The following is a 21,734-nucleotide window of genomic DNA, read 5'->3' as shown; positions in this document are numbered from 1 at the left end:
ATTTTGCTCATCGCAGTTTACATATATTAGCAGGTGTGAGGGGACAGAATGTTAGTAACATATCTGAATGTAATCGATAAATGCTCAATATTATAAGCTCAAGTAATATGCATCATATTTGCATTAAGCTGTTCTGGTGTTCTTAAACTGCTGATTTAGTATAATTGTGTCTTAGCTCACTTAACGTCAGATTCTTTTATGGGTCACACACAAATCAAGCAAATACAATGTCACATTATAAAGAATTTATTGCAGGCAAACAATGTACTATAAATAATATTTACAAACTATAGAACATTCCACATTCCTTTTTATGGGTTCCATGAATTGCTGATAAACAGTCTTTTAGTCTTTCAGGGATAAGACTAGATGCTTTTTGCCGTTGAGTTACCGTATGTCACACTGACTGCTGCAAACCGCAAGAGGTGTAGATATTCAAAGCTACATTCAGAAAATAAACTGGATTTAGATGCACAGCATTCTCAAGATTATAAATTATTTACTTAAAACATTAAAAAATTCTTAAAATGTTGACTTTAACCCCCAAAAGAAATGTTATAAAAAATAAAAAAAAAAGTTGTTTTGTCCCAGTTTGTGACTGAATTAAAGTATTTGTTCCTGTTACAATGCTAGAACTCATTTCCTAAACTGCACAGCCTTTCACAGAGTTTCTGACCACTTAAGTGAAATGCAGCCAGATTAACAGGTGAATAGCCTTTAATAAAGTATTTAATATTGGCAACCTGACCATAGACACAATGTGACAACAGTGGAAATGTAGGCTGTGTATGCATTTTATGTAGGTATGTAGTAAAAACAACCACCTCACCCATCTACAGTGCGTTTTACATAAAGATAATGCATCTCTGACGCTGATTTGAGATTTTTGGCCTTTGACTTATGCATGGGGGTATTAATTAGAATCTAACAAATTTTCCACACAATTTGATGAAACTTATCCGCCTTCCAGAAAATAACTCAAAAAAAAAAAAAATCCACAGCACACTATTTCCCTCTTGGCGTTTAGTTCCGGCGTAAATGAAAGAAATTTTTAAAAGAATTCAAAACAACAAAGAGAGAACTTTCATTTTCCGAAAAAAGGTTTTCATACTTTAACATTTTGAACAATTATCCCATTGATTGTCCCCATTCTCTAATCCACACTGACAGAAAAAAATGTCAGAAGTGCAACTATGAACAGCTTTTTGTTAAAATGCTTGTTTGCAGTAAAATTAATGTTTGAACCTATCTTCTGCTAGTTTCCTTTGCTTTTCAACATTCCAGCAAGTTGAGAGTGAAAATTACAATATGTGCCTGTTGAGTCTCACAGATTTTCACCGTCACGTCATTGTTGTCGTTTCCTCTCTGATTCTAAACAAAAATTCTCAAAAGCTTCTTCTATCTCAGGCTCCATCTCATCGTCAAAGTCGTATCTGTGAACACAACACAATCAGTGATTTAGAGGCTCCTTTTTTTTTTAGATCTTTAAGACAAATGTGCTCCTCAATGTAATTGATAGTTTCTGTAACTAATACAGAGATACACAATACACAGACGCACAAAAACACAGACACACACACAGTTCTGAGAGAGGGGACAGGAGCAAGTTAAGCCCTCTTTCACATCCAACTGCTGACTAAACTGAATCTGAGGCCATGGTCGACCCTGTTGCATTGTGGGCCGGTCAAACACATTTGCCAAGCTCAGGGGCCAATGGGTTAGTCGTGGTCATATGACCTGTGTGAAGCTGCCATGCAGTCACATGACGGAAGATGTGCCAGCACAGTGGTGCTGACGAACTCTTACAGGTTTAAATAAAACCATAAACTAGTGATGAGTAACACAGATAATAACTGTAACATCATCATTACAGAAAATTTCATCTTCAAAATGCAGTTATAGTGAAATTTGTTCAACTTCATCCTTAACACATGCACTACATCTGAAATATATGTATATGAACAATTCCATTCAGCTTCTGTGTCCAAGAATTAGAATGGATTATTGTATTAATGCTTTACGAGCATCTGTTTCACACTTAGATCTGCACATTATTTCTACTGTAGATGTTTTAGTTTGCTAATAAAACCAATAAAAATTGTTTAAATAACAAGAAAGCAGTAATTAAACCATGTCAGTAACTTGTTTGTTCAGAGTGGAATTATTTTGAAGGTCAGTCTAACAGCGATGATGTGTTTGGAGCTGGTGGCAGAAAGTGACCGTGACAATTTGGTTCGTTTACATGCTACTTCTTACACGCTGCCAGCCTTGTGGTTGCTGCCATTACTAATTAATTGTTATTAACTCCATCATTGATTTTGCCTCCGTGTGTGATAAACAGCGGAGATTTCATCAGTCCAGTCTGTCTATTTAATGGTTTACAACCATAAACATCTGCGCTTCGCTTCAAATGGCGTCTTTCACAACTTTGTATTCTACTCTTTGCATTATGACATCAAATGGCATAACAAGACTTTTTTTTCCCTCTCGTTTCGAGGATCTCGCATGTTTCACTCTTATTTGTTCCCGCTGTTTTTCTGCCAACACAGAGTCCTCGCAATGGCAGTGATGTAACCACGACGTCAACTCTAAACTGGTCTATACAACCAAAACAACAAACATCCCAAAGATGTGACTTGCATTGATTCAAGGTACTTAAATAAGATGGGGCAGTTAAATCTGTGAATGGTATCCATAGCAATGAACATCAACAGGTCCCCCAATAAGGTAGCTGTCTGTGACCTAAAAGAAAGGCATGTATGACCTATCTATATCATTTTATCCCTACAATGTGTACTTACTCTTCATTTCCATTTTCTCCATAGATATCATGGAAATAGTCCTGTCTGTCCATAATCTCTTGGTATTTCTCAGCATATTCTGTAAAAGCAGAGAGACAGACATTCAGGCACAAGACATGCTGCAACATGATTTCCATTTAAAGTAGGAGTGAACTGCTTTTTTTCTAGCATGTAAATGACTTATCCCATTTATTTCTATTTATAGTATTTCTATAAATACTGGTTTCATTTTGAATTTTGATATTTAGTCTTATAACCTTTTTTTTCTGTGCATGAACTAAACAGAAACCACTTTACATTATTTCAATGTTTTCTTTTATTATCTCTCCTGAGCATAGACATGTTTAAGTAGCTCACCTGGGTCTGCTGCTGTAAAAGGTGTGCCATCCTCTGTGTAAAAAGTAGGTTCATTCTGAGAGGAAAAAAAACAAACATGACAAACAGAAAAACAGAGACTATAAAAAAATGTTGAATAAAAAAAAAAAAAACCCAAGATGAACAATGGTGAGTATGGTACAGTTGGCACTCACCATGAAGTAGTTGGGGTCATTGTCTGGTGTAGCGTTGCTAGCTGCTGGAGCAGCACGGACTCTGCCCCAGTCGCTGGACCTCAGCTCCACAAGTTTTAGAAGCATCTGTCTGACATCCCTGAAGAAAAATCAAAACCTCTAACTACCGAATGTCAACGGGGGTTTTACAGCCTTTTGACATGGCTGTCTTTTGAATAATGGAACATAATCCTGATGGTGTGTGTGGTGTGTGTGTGTGTGTGTGTGTGTGTGTGTGTGTGTGTGTGTGTGAGAACCAGAATCTAAAAGTCGATGCATTTTGATATACAGTCTTTTTTTAAAACCTAAAGTTACCTGAAGCATACCCCTTGAGTATGAGCTGCACCCGAAAAACCGTATTGATATACACACCTGCTGCAGGCAGCATCCAGTAGAATAGTTTCTATTCTGTGGATCAGTTCTTCCATGTGTGGTTGTTCATTCTCTTTCCACGCATCATCCAGGACAGAGCCGGTAAGCTTTAAATTCAAACACATTCTCATTACCTCCGCAAATGATAAAACTAATTGAAAAGCTTACTTTACAGATCTGTAAACGTGTCCATCTGAGATATGAAACCTTGAGCAGTTTGACAGCGCAGATGAGGTTTGCATCCACAGGATTGGAGAACAGACTGGTCATCAGCTCTTTCAGAGCAATGAGGAGGATCTCTGCTCTGTTTGGCTGCCCTTTCCCACTCTTTACCTAAACAAACACCAAAACAGATCAAACTGACTTAAATGTCAACCAATGACTGACTGACAAAAACAAAAAGGTATACAGATTGCAGAGTAGTATTCTGGTGTTGGTGGTTTATTTCTACAATTTTCAAAGCTGGACAGCTCCTGAACTAAACATCACAACACAGCAGAGTACACAACCAACAGCAGCACCACACATCCAAAACCCATGGCAGCAATTCAAGCTGGGTGTACCAAATCAAGCACGACATGACAAAGCAATATATACAGCCATCTAGATAATGTGATAAAATAAGAAGTATGTGATTTATATGTTCTAATGATCAATTCAGTAAATTGCCACTCAGGCAGCAAAAGTATCCACCCATAAAAAGCTAACAGTCAAAAGCAGGGATTCAAAAAAGAAGCCATTATTATGTAGTATTATGGTGAAATTAATATGTTGAAAATTCAACTTTTGGAATGATAATTCTGTTTAAAAGAAAGCCTTACATGAGCATGACCTCTTACCTCCAGGTGCAGGTAGAGCTCTCCCAGAAAGAGCACAAAGGAGTGGAATTTCTTTTGAGTGTCTGCGTCTCCTCGAACAGCTACATCCCTTTGTTCGTACTCTGTTCGACACCTACAGCAGACGACATTCTTACTTTTTAAAAAGAGAGTTTTAATGAAAGACACATGAAATTCAGTGGAAAAAGAAATAAAATAAATCACCTTTTCAGGAGCAGCTGACGAAAGTTGCCACTTGGTGGGCTGACAGCAAGGTGTTGGGACAGGTAGTTACAGAGTCTGGCACCCGTGTAAGAGAAGTTTGGAATGGCAGTGGACTGCAATGAAAAGAAAACTTAATACCCAATATACAATTGTGTGTTCTTTCAAGAAACATGCATGTATATTATAGTTAGTGTGTATGCTGTGCTTAGCCAGGTTTGGTTTAAAATTGAGGACTGAATGTGTAACTTCAAACCTGTGTGTAGATCAGTTCCACCAGCTCCTGCAACAACTCTTCAGTAGTAACCCAGCTATTGAGTATGCCAGTTATGTATTCAACATCCGACTCAAAGGACCCGGGTGAGGAACTCAGGTGGCCGAGAAAGTCTGTGACCATATCAGCCAAGGTTGGTTCACCGTAATAGATTTCACTATCATCACAATTGGGGTCCTACACAAAAAGAAAAAAAAAAACATTTAATAGAAAAATCCGGAGCACCTAGTCATGGTAATGCAAAACCATTCATGAGTAACAAATTAAATACAGAAATTAACATGATAATCTGATCTTTACAACCGTAAAGTCCAGAGTCCTACTTGGACAGTAAAAGCAGAACTATAAACAGAACCATGACCATACAATGTTTAAAAAACTCTAATACTTTCCATATAAGTGCAGTGATGGTGTAAAAATTCTTCTTACCTCATACGGGATAATTCCAGAGGGGACAAACTCTGGAGCACTGGCTGAAAGCTTTGATGACTTGACCACAGAATCCACTTCGTTACACTCTTTGGAGGCAGACATACTGTTGGTATTTGTACTTTGTTGGGTTTTGCTTTGTCTTTTACATTCTGAAACAGAAAGAAGAAAGATGTTCTCAGGATTTCTGATACGTGAAAATACCCATACCACATAGGTAGAATTATTTTTTTCTTTATTGAGAAGGCTCACAAGAGTCTATATTTTTTGGTATTGAAAGCCATTATTCATTCCGGCCAAAAACACAGCTCTTTAAAAAAAATGGGTCACATATAAATTTAATTTTTAAAAAAGGCTGAGTAATGTAACAAAACAGCTGAGGACAGATTTGGTGCACTAGCAATTATTTATAGCAGGATGAAGATGTATGATGGATCGACTCAAAAAAACTGCAGTGTCCAAGTTCATGGTCATGAAGGAACATGTCATCCAGGGATGATGTTGTAGCTCACTGATTTTTGGACAATTAAAGAGGTCTGTGGCACAGAGGAATAAGCTATACCAGGCTTTGGATACACAGACAGCACTTAGTGGAATCAGTTCATTGCTGTTTTTTTTTCCATGGGATTTGATGACTGTAAGAGAAACATTGATTAACTTTATCATCCCAGAGGGAAACTGTTTAATATACACTACAAACACATACACTGAAAAGACAATCAAAAGACATTCAATGACACAAGACTTTCTACTATGCAGAAACTAACTATAGCCCTGTTGTGAGTACTTGGAGGGCAACCCATAGACTAATGTTGGCAATAGTGTGTGTGCACCCCAAACTCCTACACTTTAATCATTCAAGTCCAGGCTGCCCATGAACTATAGTGACGGAGTGATATGTTTTTCAGGAGAAAATACATCCAACATTTTTCATCCATGCTGGCTGATACTGATTTGCTTTTGTGAGACTTAATATACATGCAGTTAAAAACTGGTTGTGCTTTTCAAAACTGCTTGTGTAATCACATGGTTTTGACCATGACCACAGTTTTATTGTGTTACAACACTGACAGGTGTGTTAAGTGACAGTCCTTTAGAAAATCACAATAGGGCTTCAAATCGTCATTCTGATAGAGAGTTTGGCAGCTGATGGCTAAAGAGTATTTATTTTTTGATACATCTACACTGCAAACCATCTCATTGGTACTTTACTAGCTTACTCCAGGGGTGGGTGGATCAATCTCCAAAGTACTGATACTACTCTTGAAAGGTTTTGTTTTGAGCATGGATACTGGGATCAGCACAAAAAAAGAGCCATCACATGTTAAGATACATCCTGGGCACATGAACCATCTTCTCAGTGCTGCAATATTTGTATCTCTGCTGCTGTTGTGTGCATATGTGCAGCAATCATCTCTTCTAGTTCAGAGAATTCACATAATGAAGTTTTATTATGTACCACTGAGAACTGCGTTGTGTTTACAACATTCATGTGATGAAGTTATTGACAGAGAATAGTAAAAAGAAATAAATAAAAAGCCTCATGCTCAGCAAATTAAAATATATTCAGAATAAGAAGTATCGATATCGGCATTGATTGTCAGTCATCCTAGCCATGGAATTTCTTTCTATTGAAACGAAACCAAGTGTGTGGTGTCACCCACCCCTTTCCTATTCCTTAACGACAGCCTCTAGTATTATAAAGGGAAACTGATTCTTCCCCTTTGCTGTGCGTTGCTAATTCAGGTTAGCTGTAGCGAAACTCAGGTTTTCGCTGGGTAAGACAACCTTAAGTGTGGCACGTAACTAGTCAACTATGTGACATCCGAGTGGGAGCTTTATATAGATGTAGCGTTACCTCACATGAAATAACAATCCAACAGGTGCACGTCGCAACGCCAAAATATTAAGGTTAGCTAACATTAATGGCATTTAGCAGCTAGCTTGCTAATGACTGCTCCAGATTTAGACCAGGTTAAAAGAGTAAACCCCTACGCTTGTCAGAGGAACAAACAGCCCGAGGAAATATTGTTGCTACTTTTATATGCAAACACTTCGCCATTTAAGTTACGAATAATGAACTCTGAAAGTAACATTAGCTAGTCAGCTTAGCTCCGTTATCGTTGGTGTTAGCTAGTTAACAGCTCCCTACCTCCACCGACCATGTCATTGGCCGTGCTAATGTTGTTCTCGGCAAAAGGCGGGGATGTTCGCGGCTGTCTCAGCGGTTCCCTTTGGTTGAAAAGCGTGGTTTTGGTGTCGCCGTCCCCGGCGGTAGACATGACCCCGGAGTCTGCTGGAAGATTGCGGGTTCTCCCTGCTCCGGGAGCTCGGTCGAAATTCTGATTCATGACTGCCAACCTCTACTCTCGAAGCAGCATCAGAAAAAGATGAAAAAATATTTTTCACCGTTTCAACTGACGTTTTTATCCTTTGTGCAGCGGCAATTGCAAAACACGCCCTATCTCTCTTTCATGGTGGCTTTTCCTCGATCGGATAGTATCACAGTATATACACAACTTTTTTTGGCCACTTCCTCTAACAACAAACTCGCTGTCGCTGATTATCAATGACAGTGTTTGATATCAAAATACAACAGTCTCCCTCTGGTGGCGCGGAGTGGAAGCGCTACAGCCATTACTGATTCATGGTGCCGCCTCAAAATACATCATGGTATCATCAGTGTTGGTAAGAGTATTGACATTCTGTATTTAAATAAATATAGAAATTTATTTTTTAGGGCAAAAGGGTTATGTATTTTTATACATTCTTTGCTGGGAACAGTGTTGTATGCTATACATTATTTGAGAGAGTAGGCAAGGGTCTTGTAACTTTCATGTAAATTTTCTCCTTTCAGATTTCTTGTTATCTTTTTATATTTGCAGTAAAACAAATAATAAAATTAAATTAAAAAATAGGAGAAGGTCCAAAGAAAACAATAAAGATTTGACTTTAATTTCCATAAAATTAAGTATAAGATTCAGCCTCTCTCACCAGCCCAATAATTTTCATACCATCCCTAAAAGTATTACAATTTTACTTAAAGTGCTCATCATGATAAAACAAAGCCACCTGTGGTTGTTATCATAAATTGTATTATTGTATTTTTATTACTGATGTTTTCATGTACAAGTAACGTTTTACTGTTGTAGTTTTTCCATGTTTTGCTAATTTCAACCATTGTTGGGAAGTTTATGACGAGTGTTTTTTTAAAGATGACTAGAATTTGTTGAGCAAGAAGTATAATATTTTTCCCTAAGATGTAATGGAATAGAAGTATAAAGAAGGGTGTAATAGGAATAGGAATACTGGCTCCTGACTATTATCTAATATAACTGTGGAAAAGTTACCTATGAAAATTCTGTAAGTTATATCTGTTCACACATTTATTGATTTCAGTATTTATGAATTTTACCTCGTACAAACCCTGTCTAAATGCTGTTTGAAAAAAAAAAAACAAACTCCCAGGAATTCAGATGGAGACATACTAAATCTCTTTCTTTTATGTTAGTTGACTTTATTTTGCCGTCAGTCATAGTCACATTTAAAGAAAGAAATGTGTAATATATTTTTTAAATCACCAAATTCCCCAAATTATTGAGGATGTTACCTCAGTGTCCTTAACGTTGGCTGCTGCCCTGTTTGTGGGGGTGAGGCAGTGGTTGTCTGCACAACATGAGTATGTTAGTAATAGGCTAAATAACCTCATATTCATTCAAGATATTTATAAAAGCACCAAGGGTTGGATTATTACATTTAAGCGATATATCAGACACATATTTATCCTTCCCAGAGAAGATTCTGGACCTGTTTAACCCCCTCAGACGTGCCTCTCTCCCCGAGCTCACTCAGTAGCTGCCCACTACAAACATGTGTTGCACCAGACCTCTCAGTGTAAGTATTCATTAGTTGTTTTAGCCTCCAGTCATTTTCCACTTGTTTCCCAAAGCTGGATCACATTATGCCACAGAGAATTCCCGTGCCAGAAATGCAGAGACCCACTTTGATAAAAGATTACTGCCCCTATTTTCTGTTATTGCTGTTTTTCCCCTGATGCCAGTGTCTTGGAGAGAGTTCAAACATTCACAAGTCTTGCAAATGCACATGATGACAAATGCCTTTGGACAAGGTTACTGTGAGGCTAATATTCAAAAGTACACATCATATCTGTCTGTTATGTATCTGGTGATTTATTGGCTGTTTCATTATATTACATAAAGAGTGATTAAAGACAAATCAGTGCTACTGAATGTGTTGTGGTTTCTCTGAAATGCTATGTCTTCTTTTGGTAACTTTTATCCTATTTAGAAAAGAGTTAAGACAAAGAAAAATATATAATTAAAACATTTCTAAAATATATAAATCAGCATGAAAACATCCACATCTGTTTATCTAAAGTCATTAAAAAAAACAAACTACACACAAAAGCCCTCAGCTGAACTTCCGAATGTTTCTTTTATCTTACCTAAGAATGTGGCCTCAAAGTTGCAACAGCCATACACATTGCACAATCACTAGAGAGAGCCGAGAAACTGTAACAGACAGCGATGTGTACGTTGCAGACATGAAATAGTATTCCATATGTTGCTATTGGCCCTGACAGTAATGGTGGAATTCACTGTGGCATTCCTCAGTATCAATCAGTTGTTGCGGCGATTCCTTAAACATCTGTTAAAGGACAATATACCAGCAAAAGCTTTCCTGTACTCTGGATTCCTATAGTTCAGACCACTCTCTCTCTCTGACCACAGTCACGGGCCAACTTGGATGAATTTGGGAATGAAGACGGCAGCTGTAACCTCTCACGGTCCATCTCCCACCTCCCTGTCTTCCTCTACTCTTCCAATTTTTCATGCCTGTCTTGAGATAGATGTTCAGAGAGGCGGGATAAGAGAACATGAGGCCCGGAAGCCTGTGGTGTTAATGTTCTCCCCGTGCTCTTTTGATCTGGCATCAAGGCAGCTGTCATTGATTAGTGTGTTTGCAGATGATTACTGAGGGAAGTGGGTGGTCAGACACAGGTCATATCTCTCTCCCTCATTCACATTTCTTCCAAGGCCCCGCAGTGGAACCGCATTATTAGTAATGCAGACTAACATGACAAAGCTGTTTTTGTGTTTTTTTTGTGTTTTTTTGTGTTTTTTTTTTTTTTTTTGCTAGTATTACCAGCAGGTGCTTTAGCAGCTATCTTTACTATGCAAGGCCTCCTGCAACCAGGGAATGTTGCAGCTCCACAGTAATGGGGTGATATTAGTAAGTGATGTCAGCATCTACAAGCCATACCAAGGAAGTTACCTCCCTCCCATTTTCTTGTGGTTGGTCTTGTATGTTTCCCGTTTGTTTGGGAACTAATCATTAGTGCAATGGTTGCCACATGGAATATCTGGCTAGGCATTAATGGTTGCCTTTTGTCCTTTCCTACCTCAGAGACCCAGATAAGAAAAGTCTTACCATGACCTGAACGTTCACCAGGGTTTCTCAGTGCTTGTGCTATTTTCCCTGCAGTTCCCCACCAGTAAAGAAAGGCCACTACGTTGCAGAGGAGAAAACGGTAATTTTATTTTCACATAATAGATCCTATAAAAAGTAAAGCATGCGAAGGAATGCTTGCCTCGTAAGTGTTCCCCTCCAGTTAAATATTTCACAAAATAAATAAATCATTACAATACAGTCAAAACACAGTGGTTAAGTATCAAACATTTGCTTTAAATGTGTGGTATCCTCTATCATCTTAATGCTGTCACAATAAACTGACCGATCACTTCCCTCATCTTACTGTAGTCATCTTCTATTTCTCCCCTTTATGTCTCACAGGAGAATATGGATTTTAAATAACATCTTGAGATACTTCTGCATCCACTACAGTTCATTAGCTGGGACAGTATCTCCTGTGTTGTCCACATTACACACATACTCCAGTTGCAAACTGTTTGGCACAAAAAAAAAAGGATAAATATTGCATCCCGTGCCACAGAAAACACAGATATCACCTTCTCCCACCAAATGAAGAATATGATCTCAATCAAGGTTCAGGAGCAGAGACCATATTTTTGTGTAACAGTGTTAGTGCCTTGTTTCCAAATGAGAGATTTCCCAGTGAATGTCTCTATTTTACAGCGTTTCAGTATCAAAAACCTTTCTGTCCAGTGCTGCATATTCTTCCCCCCTCCTGTCGACTTCTTCAGCTCACACCATAATTGGAAGGAAGTGGGTGGCCGTGTTCTTTCTGCGGGTTTTCTTCCCTTTGAGCGGCTTCCCATGGACGTTCAGACCCACAAACATCTGCCGCTTCTTGTTCCTCCACTCAGCTGATGCGTACGTGTTATAGCCGTTCTCCTCAATCCGCTCCTTCAGGTTGCAGTCGACGCCGAACTCTTTCTGGAAAAAAAACAGTACGTATCACGTGTTAGTGCTGTAACCTCGATGTGTGAGGTTAAGGTAAAACAAACATCATTTTTTCTTGTGCAAATTCACTGTGGTTGGACGTGGCCCCCGTGTTTATTTACTCCTCCTTAATCTACATTGAATGTTTTACTTGTGCTTGTATAGAAACTAGTGTACACTTTGAAAATTGCACAGTTCTCCTAGAGGTTCACGTGTGTGCACTGGCCTGGTTGTGATTCAGAGTGAGCAGCAGCAGCTAGAGAAATAAAGATAAGGCCTCCTGTGATAAGGACAGAAGAATCTAACACTATCTCTCTCTCTCTAGAGCGTCCTGATTGACCTCTGACTCGGATACTAACCGCTCCGTACAGGTCTCCTTTCCTGCTGATAGCCAGATAGTAGTTGCTGTTCAGCCCTTTGATGGCCACCACTCCCACGTCCACCGATGTGATTTCCAGGATACCTAGGATTCAGCAAAAAGGAGGTTATATCATTATGTGTCAACATTCAGAACAAGCACAAGAGCTCATGTGCCATTTGTGCAAATAAATGATTCTCCAAGTATGTTTCTTGGCAGTTTAAGTTGAACTGACTTTTTTTCAGTTCACAGACAAATCTAAAAAACCTTGGACGGAGGAAGTAAACGTGTTACAATGTACACAGCATTTAACACTGGCAGCAGTCACATGCCAGCCACTTGAGAGTCTTGATGCAGACCGGAGTAGATCAATACATTTTTATTTCACATCGGTGAGAGGATAACGAATAGCAATGTGCTGTGTTCTTGTTTCAGGACATTTACATGTGGGAACACGCAGTGTGGGGATGCTGTGCAAGGTCACAATTACTGTTTGAGCACGTTTATCATTTCAGTGATATTATAAAGTTACTTTACAACCTACACCTGTGTAACAGATTCCAGCTGCAAAGGCCATTTAGTCTGAAAATTAATAGGTGGATACCGCAGAGATTCTCAGGTTGTTTATGTTCTGTTTGGTATTTAGGTTTCCAGTCCCTATACAAATAAATCAGGTTTCTCATAGGCTATTAGAGAGGCTAATTTATACCCCAGTTAACAAGGGCATGCTCTTTCTGCAGACAGTTGTGGTTATTTGTGTGGTCTCAGTATCAGAGGTCAGAGAGATATAACTTCCTAACGTGTCCTTTGACCACAGAACCCACCCGTCTCGTCTTATGCTGGTGTGTGTGTGTGTGTGTGTGTGTGTGTGTGTGTGTGTGTGTGTGTGTGTGTGCATGTGTGTGTGTGTGTGAGTGAACTGTCTCGGTTCCCATGGCATGTTTGATTTCATGCCTCCCTCCCTGATTTCCTTTCCACACTTCCTGTGAGCTGTCGTTATTTTGTCCTGATAAGCACACATATGTGTACACACACACACACACACACACACACACACACACACTTTGGCGTGGGGGTGTGAACCGCAGAGAGTCGAAGACATCCTTTGATCAGATCAGCAGCCCCTCCTCTGTCTGATGACTGTTTGCGCGGCGGCCTGCTCTGCTGTCAGACCCACTCTCCGGTGGCTGGGGGGCCTCTGAAGCTGCCAGCCTCGTACATGAGTGGACAGTGGAGGATGCAGGTGTGCCCCCAAAGAACAATCCCTCTCTTAAAAATACAGCAGCTTCTTTCCTCGTCCGTGAGGTCTTGACTGTATCAGTTTCTAGTTCAAACAGTGGCACCTTGGGGCAGTGAGGTCTGAGGCAGCAAGGCGGTGGTGGGGACTGTGACACAACGGCCATTGAAGATCTGAGAGGAGCTGGTTTCTGTATGGGATCGGGTGTCGGGTATGGAGTGAGGATGTAAGACAATCTATGGCAGTCTCTGGCTGCTCTGTAAACATGGGAGGGATGAAAGGAAGGAGAACAGAGGAGGACAGAGGAGCCATGACAGTGAGACTGGGGGTGGAGTGAGGATTAGAAAGGCTGTAATGATCACTGATCAAAGTCAGCCACCGGAGGCAGGGGCGAGACAGGTTGTATACACACACACACATATGCACACGTGCGCGCACACACACACACACACACACACACACACGTGCACACACATACACACACACACTCACATGTACACAGGCACACGCATAGTTAATGCTGCAGCAGGTGAATGTGCACTTGCACACAACTTACAAACTCAACCTGGCTGTGAAACTACAAAATCTCCATTCACTGCTCTGTGATGAATGAACGCTCAGCTTGGCCCAGAAGTGGAGAGTAATGAGCTCATGGCTGCAAGTATGGGGAAAACGGCAGAACAGAAAATATGCTCTTCATTTAGCTTCCTCCAGATTACAACATTACGCCTTAAACGTGACAGCAGTGTTTTGTATGGGGTAAATTCTACAAAACCACATATGTAAAATGTTGCCTAAAGAGAGCCAGCCAGGTTCAGCCGTTTACGTGGGGAGACAGCAGATTTTCTTTTGCATGCTGGTTGCTTTTTCCTAATGTGTGGCTTATTTGATACGCTCTGTTTGGAGTTACAGCAGTAAATGGTGCGTTGGTTGTGGAATGGAGGCACACAATGCCAGTGAGAATTAAAGGTGGTTTTTCCACAGTGGGATGCCAAAAAGCATGTGCTTTGCAGCTTGTATTGTTATTCTTACTCTCTCTTTACTTTGCCTCTTGGATGTTCGAGTCTGCACAAAATAGCACTTGGGCAAATAAGTCCGAATGTAGATTGTGATTGGTGCCATTCCCATGCAGAAAAATGGAGCGGAATGAGGCGTAAATCAGGATATATGGTAATAACACTTGATAAGGACAGACCACACTGAGAGTATTTACATAGAGGGGATATCCAGCTTCTTCCCCACCTCTGAGAAAAGCTATACATCTCTCCACTCAAACTTCCATAAGAGCGCCATCTGTTTTTTGGGGGTTTTTTTTTGTCCCGTAAAAGGCCACTGCTTTGATTAAAGGAGATGAACAGGCACAGACACACACTTACACATGTATTCGCATATACTATATATACACTTCTTGAGCCATGTCCAGAAGCATCTTGCACACATGGCCTGGCCCCTACAACTACACACACACACACACACACACACACACACACACACACACACACACACACACACACACACACACACACTCATGATCTTGACAGGCTCACCCTCTCACACCGACACAGCCGAGGATAATTAACCAAACTCTTTTGCCGCCAAGCCTTTGCCTGAATCCTATTTGGCAATATTTCAGCAGTCACTCAGAGCTGCTCGTTGTCTTTAAGAGAACTCAGCTGTGAATCATAGATATTTTAATTGCATACTTAGGCCATGCAGATAGCTACTTAGCTGACTTTAATATAATCTCCATCCCTTTCTCTCTGCCTCTCTGTAACCTCAGCACAGGCTCCCAGCGGGTTGGAAAGCCATGTGGGACAGTTTTGCGCTGGCATCCCCATAAATCTGCGGGAGGCTGGATACCGGTTCTTTAACAGACAGTGAGCCGGGTCCTCACAGGGCCACAGGCAGCACCCAAAACCAAAGCCTCCACCTCCCTTACACCTCTGAGACAAACTATGATATATATTGATTAATTAATCATAAAATTTAAATGCACTGTGTCTTCGGCTTGCAACTTTTGGCTCAAGAAAAGGCAAGCTGTCCTCCACTGCTTGTCGCATTAAAAAAGAAAACATTTAGTCAATTCGAGGGATCAGCAAGGGTCTACAAAGGACGTCAGTCCTGGGATCATGTCTAGCCCCAGGGGCCAGAGCAAAGACTGAAGCTGCTGTTGTGTAGTATCCTTTACCATGTGAACCTGATATGAGAGCACATAATCCACACACAGTGTCCCCAGACCCCCTCAGGACACAGCTTTTTGATGGCACCACCATTGATACTGAAGACACATGGCTTTGATGTGGCCACAATGATGTTCAGCCATGTCATTCATGAACTTGTACCTCTAGAGAGTCTCTCTTTCACCTCCCTCCCTGATGCTCAGGTCACGCTTACTCCAACTGACTTTTGAAAAAAAAAAAAAAAAAGGCAACATACTGCTAAAAGTGGGAAATTGTAAGTCAATAAAAAAGTAGACAGAGGGGGTAAATCATTTTCCAAACATACATAAACTTTAGGGTGAATTCACACACACACACACACAGACACACACACACACACACACACACCACTATTATGATAAACTGCGGCAGACTTCCTCACACCACTTCAGTTTTACAACTTAAAAGAAACTGCTAACAAAGACGGCAGTAAAAGCATCACGATGTAATATGGTCAGTAAATAAAGTTGCTTCTGTCATGACCTTGTCAAAACAAACATCTCCCCTGACATTTTGCCTCCCTGTGCCATTTCCCCTAAGTCACTTTGATTGAATGTGTGGTTCAGCTCTCCCAAGAGGAACATTAAAAAGGTTCCATGTACACTCGCTATGGGAGAGAAAGAGGGAGAAGAGGAGCATGTGAGAAGGAGAGAGATGTATACAGTATGTGTGTGTGTGTGTGTGTGTGTGTGTGTGTGTGTGTGTGTGTCAGTAATAAGTGAGCACATGTGTCGTCGTTGGCTGCTATATGATCACACACCCACTGGAGCATGCGAGTGCCCGCTGGCTGATAGGCACACACACGTAGCTTAGTGGGAATGCTGGGACACTAATGAGAATGCTATTCTACTGACTGATATGCCGAAACATACAACATGTAATCACTTTAAAGACGTGTTTCTCCTAGTGACCACGTCTAACTGCTTTAAACAAATGTCTGATTTTTGACTGAGGGTATGTAATTTGCCGGCTTGCAGGCGGGCAGTCTGAGTGGGAGAGTGAGAGACACAGACGCAGACACAGAGAGGCAGAAAAGGGTCTAAAAGCATCAATGAGACTGACATCCATGTCCCGTGCCCCCCCTGCTCCAGCCCTGTTCTTCTGGGGTCGTTATCAGTGCTGTTTACCCTGGGCTGTGAAGACCCCCTGATAATGGCCCGGTTATCTGTGCCTGCTCCTTTTTAAGCAATCTGAGAGCTACCACCATTGTGCTGAGTGTTTGGACAGGAGAGATATCAGAGGGATGTCTGGTTTAAAACAAAAAAAAATAATGAATCTAATCAGGAATTCTTCATTCAAACCATCAACCACTGGGATAGGCTGGCGGTCTCTGTAAAATGAACGAAGAATTATGTTATTTAATATAAATTCAATGTTTAAACCAGGCTGTATACCGATAGATCTAGTTTATGCATTTTTGGTGCTGTTTGTAGTTTCTTCTGGGTAGGACGAGCGTTAACACCTAGTTTCTTAGAATAGAAATAAGAAAACATTAAAGAGGGTTTCTTGGTGCCAGAAATGTCGCTGACTCAAAACTATCAACAGGTGCTTCTTTGTTATCTGTAATATCCGAATGCAAACAAGGTCAGAAGAAAGGTCAGAAGGTTTGGGTGCAGAGACTAAAAGCCTTTACTTTGCACTGTCAACTTGAAAAGTAAACTCCTTTAAAAGCCTCGTATTGTTCACTTTTAACTTTTGCTGACTCAGGAGAGGCTCAGACTCACTTTGGTGTCTGATTTAATTTGTTTACTGCTTTTCTTTTTTACATTTAGATAGTCATTGAGTTACTTACTGAGGGGGTCATCCTTGCTCTTGGTCCCACTGACTGTTCCATTCCTATCGATCCTCAGGAAGAACTTCTGGAAAGAGAACAGCTTCCTCCTCCGTATATCCCCTTGGAGATGATTGTAGCTGCGCACATGCCTACCCTGTGGTCCCCCAGTCCGACCCAGGGGGCCCCCAGTGGCCCTGGGCCTGGAGACGAGCTCAGTCTCTGAGATGTTCAGTGGAACTCTGAGAGTTCGCGGGTTGGCAAGCCTCAGTCTTTCTCTGCGGAGCTGATGGCAGGCCGCCCCGGATAGGGAAAAGGAGAAAAGCACCAGGACCAACAGGAGACGCAAAGACAGGGAGGAAGACAGTGCTGATGACCTTAGTCTGGAGTTGGTTCCAGAACCAGAACGAGCCCCTAACCCAGCCCTGGAGCAGGACGAGGCAGAGGCAGCCTTACTCCCTCCAGCAGCCCATCTGATCATGGTAGTGTGCTGTGTGGAGGACTAGAGGCAGCCTCAGAGCCTGGGACATGCTGCTGGGAGCGAGGATAGGCTGGGAGGGCAGGGAGGGGAGCCCTCCACAGTCCAGACAGTCCAAATTATTCAGCACCTGTATGAAATCCTTAGATTTCCCTCTGATTTATGTTTGATGGTGTAAAGATTGTTCAGCTAGTCACTGTTTCAAGCTGATACCCCACTGGTTCTCTTCTCCACTCTTGAAAGGTTTTGGGCTGGTGATCAGAAGGTCTGCAATACGAGTCTTTTATGTAGAAATCAGTCTGAATCAAAGATTTAATAAAAAATCAATACACAGATCACTACTTGTGCATTTCAGTAACAAACCTGTGTCTTCACACTTTCTTTCTAATTGTTTCTAAATGGTTTGTGAAATTATTTTCGGCCGCTCCAGTGTCACCCTCACATTTCCAGGCAGTTGCTCAATTTAGGAATAAAAAAACATGAAGCACTGATATCCAGGTAGAAAGTTTGACGTGTGAAAAAAAATCCTTAGTTCCAGTGAAATGAAAACAGATGCACCACACAATCTACCTGTCCGATGGCTGCTACGCTCCACATGTGCAGGAAAGCATTTTCAGATTTCACTCTGAGGAGGAAAACAGGATTCAAGACTTAAAGAGGAACGCTGGTCAATCCAGGCGCATGTCAGATAATCCATGTCTTCTTCTGTTGCCCCTGCTCCTCTCGCTCTCTCCTCATCTCTCTCTTTCTCCCTCCCTCTCTCTCTCTCTCTCTCTGTCTCTCTCTCTCTCTCTCTCTCTCTCTCTCTCTAGCCCCAGATGACTCCACCTTCACACAGCATCGAGGTAACGGTGAGGGGTGGTCTTTCTCTCCATCTCAGGATTCAGTCGGAGTTGTTCCCCTGCTTTTCTTGATATGAGGATTCCTGGAGTGATCTCCTCACCTGAAGGCTGATCACAGAGAATGACTGTGTGTTGTGTGAAGCTCTGTGACTCTGTTAGTTATTTGATCCCTCCCTCCTTTACTCAACTTCCCCTCTCACATATGGGAGCAAGTACTGCTCTGCGTGTGTGTGTGTATGTGTGTGTGTGTGTGTGTGTGTGTGTGTGTGTGTGTGTGTGTGTGCATTGCCTACTTGCAGGCAAATCTAACTTATGAGAGTGGGTGAGAGGTGATAACAGGGTTTATCTGAATAGTTGCAGGGCAGGAAGACACAGTCTTGTAGTATTGGATCAGTCACTATGGTTACAGATTGCTGTGATGATTGCTTTATTGGTTTATCAAAGAGTGGTTGTGTAAGTGTTGCAAAAAAAAATGAGGTCCTGGTATGTCATGTTCATTTTTCTTATCCAGCATACATCTGCCTGTATGGCTTAGGGTGAAGAGGATAAATATCACAAATTGAAATGGACCCACTTGTTCCTCATTAAGATGTGATAATCCTGACAAGTGGCCATCCTCCTCTGTCTTTTCAGATAAAAATCATATTAAGTTACTATTACCGGTTCCAGTCTGCATGCTGCCTTATCATGGTCATCTTTCTAAGGCCTCTCTCTTTCCCTCAAGGCACTTTATCGTAGTGTGTTATCTCACCTGCAGCGCTGTAATGCAATGAAGCTCTCCAGTTTCACTCACCAGACCTCCGCCTTCCTCTGTGACTCAGGTGTCTGAGTGGACCTCGGCCAATGAGACTCTCTCTTACGGACCGTGCATCATTTGCTCCTCAAGGCAAGGGGCAGGCACAGGATGGACAATGTCATAGTGGACTAGACAACAATGTACAGTATGTGGAGTGAACATGCAAAATATTAGGGATGGTCAGTGTTTTCACCAGTGTAATAAACAAAATGTGCTGCTGGCAGTCTTATCTATTCTCCCTGATCCTTGTGTCTTTAATGTCGGGGTCTGTCCTGTTCCCTGTTTTCCTTCCCTTAAGTCCTAGTTTTAGTGCCTGCTTTAATGTCTGTCAACGATCTATGGCCAGAGCAGTCTTGTCTTAACTCTGGTCTTGGCATGGGTTTATCTGGGGATACAAACAAAGTAATCTTATCAGCGCTTCCTTTGTGGTGTCCCTTCCCACTGTGATAACCTGAATCTGTGCAGAGGGAACTGATGAGGGGCTGGAAGCAGCAGGCATCATTTATATTGATTATAACAGAGTAATAGTTTTTCAACATTATTTGCCTCACTAAAATAATCCACCAAAGTGACACTGGGCTTGTGCACTGTGCATTATTCAGTCTAAATTTTTATTATAGATTTCTTTAACTGCACTCAAGCTTTATAACTTCTCTGTTATATCTTCCACGTGCTGTGATTAACAGTGACAGATGTGATTTTTTTTTACTTCCTCATTTAAGATTTCAGTCTACTATTTCATACAGTCCTAATATTTTATCCAAACATTGCCCACTTATTTTAAATAAATAGACTCATTTCCAGCACCTTTGCCTTTTTTGTTTAAGTGACAACATCATAAAATAATTCAGTTTCAAATAGTTATATAAAATAATAAAAAATAATATTTTGTGGATAAATATGAAAAATTTGTTTTTCTACATTTTTCAGTGTATTTCTTGTTCATTTGACAATTATATACTGAAGCTCTATGCTTTCCACAAGCAGTTTGAGAGCTCAGCACAGCAGACTGAGGAGTCAAAAACTGTGCAGATACACCCTCAGCTCTTAGTGTTCTCTCCACTAAGACAGTAATGTCCTCCGTAGGTGCCTCAGAGGGATGTGCGCCTGCAATGGTGCTGAGGGACTTGCAGATTTTGTAGGATTTCTTTAGAGGCCAAGGAGCAAATTCTTTGCAAACGTTACCGTGCCTGTGTTTTTTCTCCTAGACGCAATATAAGTGAGATTTGAGGGGTCTGGAGATGGTCTCATCTCCTTCCCAGCTCTACAGCTTTAGCATTTAGTGTATCTTTATAGATCTATCTCCCTGAATTGCATTTCAAGGTTCAAAACAATAGGCAATAGAACAGACAAATGTGCTTCTGATCCCTCCCTACAGGCTGTGGCTCTAGCTGGGTTCTTACACTATTCTCAAAAACAAAAACATAATTACAATAAAAGCAACGAAAAGTCAAATACCGGAAATTTATACGCGTCAGCGGAGATTTGATTTCACACAGTTCCAATTGCCAAAAAGAAAAATGAATCAAGGTGAAACACATGGAAAGGTTCCTTTTATTCCTTGTAGTGAGTAATGTAAGTGAGTTTCCCAAAAGAAAACTTTTTTCCACATTTTGTCTTTGAGAAAGTAATTGTAGGTGCTGCAGTTCTTGTTGTATTCAAGTCAGTGGCTATTACAGTGTTGCGCTTACCTCAATATATATGTGATCACATTCGCATTCTTTTAATTTGAGTCACATTCAGACACAGGATCAAGGTGAAACAAACAGGCAAACAGCAGCTTGTTGGTCACTGGGTGAAGAGTGTGTGTATTTGATATTAAATATAAAACCCCGTTTGTAAAAAGAAAAGTAAAAAGAAGCAGTGTTACTGGGAGCAGTGATATCATCCTGTGGTGACATCCACAAAAAATATTAGTGACTTGTGGCATTCTGGTTGAGGCAACGATTGGGATGAAGCACTATGACTTATTGGAGGTAACTTACTTATGATTTATATTTCTCAATGTTTAATAATTCTTCTTGCTGTATGTCACGTCACTGTATTTTATGTGCACCAGTGATTTACTTTGTAACCCTAGTTATAAAAAGGCACTGAGAATTAAAGATTGTTGATTGGCATCAGAGAAGCAAAATACAATTGTTAATCAAATCAAACATGATAATTTGATATGATAATGATACAATAT

At 40.8% G+C, this 21,734-nt stretch overlaps 2 protein-coding genes across 2 annotated transcripts; both read right to left on the bottom strand.

Annotated features, from left to right (window-relative positions):
- Positions 1-230: 230 nt before the first annotated feature.
- Positions 231-7,989, bottom strand: paip1 (poly(A) binding protein interacting protein 1). Its single transcript, XM_023406093.2, has 11 exons — positions 7,614-7,989; positions 5,462-5,613; positions 5,015-5,209; positions 4,762-4,874; positions 4,561-4,672; positions 3,929-4,054; positions 3,722-3,828; positions 3,332-3,449; positions 3,159-3,213; positions 2,802-2,880; positions 231-1,433 (listed from the first exon to the last, which is right to left on the bottom strand). Exons 1-11 carry the CDS (start codon positions 7,810-7,812, stop codon positions 1,346-1,348), a joined length of 1,344 nt encoding a protein of 447 aa, XP_023261861.1. The 5' UTR covers positions 7,813-7,989; the 3' UTR covers positions 231-1,345.
- Positions 7,990-10,995: 3,006 nt separating this feature from the next.
- Positions 10,996-18,918, bottom strand: fgf10b (fibroblast growth factor 10b). Its single transcript, XM_023406066.2, has 3 exons — positions 17,452-18,918; positions 12,205-12,308; positions 10,996-11,839 (listed from the first exon to the last, which is right to left on the bottom strand). The coding sequence occupies exons 1-3, from the start codon at positions 17,909-17,911 to the stop codon at positions 11,648-11,650; spliced, it is 756 nt and encodes a 251-aa protein (XP_023261834.1). The 5' UTR covers positions 17,912-18,918; the 3' UTR covers positions 10,996-11,647.
- Between the last annotated feature and the right edge of the window lie 2,816 nt (positions 18,919-21,734).

The sequence above is a fragment of the Seriola lalandi genome, unplaced genomic scaffold (assembly GCF_002814215.2).
Source record: "Seriola lalandi dorsalis isolate HSWRI2012SDOR001 ecotype SW California unplaced genomic scaffold, Sedor1 jcf7180002054294, whole genome shotgun sequence".
NCBI classification, from domain to species: domain Eukaryota; kingdom Metazoa; phylum Chordata; class Actinopteri; order Carangiformes; family Carangidae; genus Seriola; species Seriola lalandi.
Note: the sequence above shows the minus strand (reverse complement) of the source record. Positions and strands in the feature narration are given on the sequence as shown.

Bases quoted from the DNA above. Each gene is read 5' to 3' on its own strand.
- paip1 (XM_023406093.2), bottom strand. From the start codon at position 7,812: ATGAATCAGAATTTCGACCGAGCTCCCGGAGCAGGGAGAACCCGCAAT. The intron at 3,829-3,928 runs GTTTCATATCTC...TTGAATTTAAAG, and splicing joins GCGCTGTCAAACTGCTCAAG to CTTACCGGCTCTGTCCTGGA. The intron at 3,214-3,331 runs GTGAGTGCCAAC...TTTTCCTCTCAG, and splicing joins ATGACCCCAACTACTTCATG to AATGAACCTACTTTTTACAC.
- fgf10b (XM_023406066.2), bottom strand. From the start codon at position 17,911: ATGATCAGATGGGCTGCTGGAGGGAGTAAGGCTGCCTCTGCCTCGTCC. The intron at 12,309-17,451 runs GTAAGTAACTCA...GCTGAATCCTAG, and splicing joins GAGCAAGGATGACCCCCTCA to GTATCCTGGAAATCACATCG. The intron at 11,840-12,204 runs GTTAGTATCCGA...TTTTTTTTCCAG, and splicing joins AAGGAGACCTGTACGGAGCG to AAAGAGTTCGGCGTCGACTG.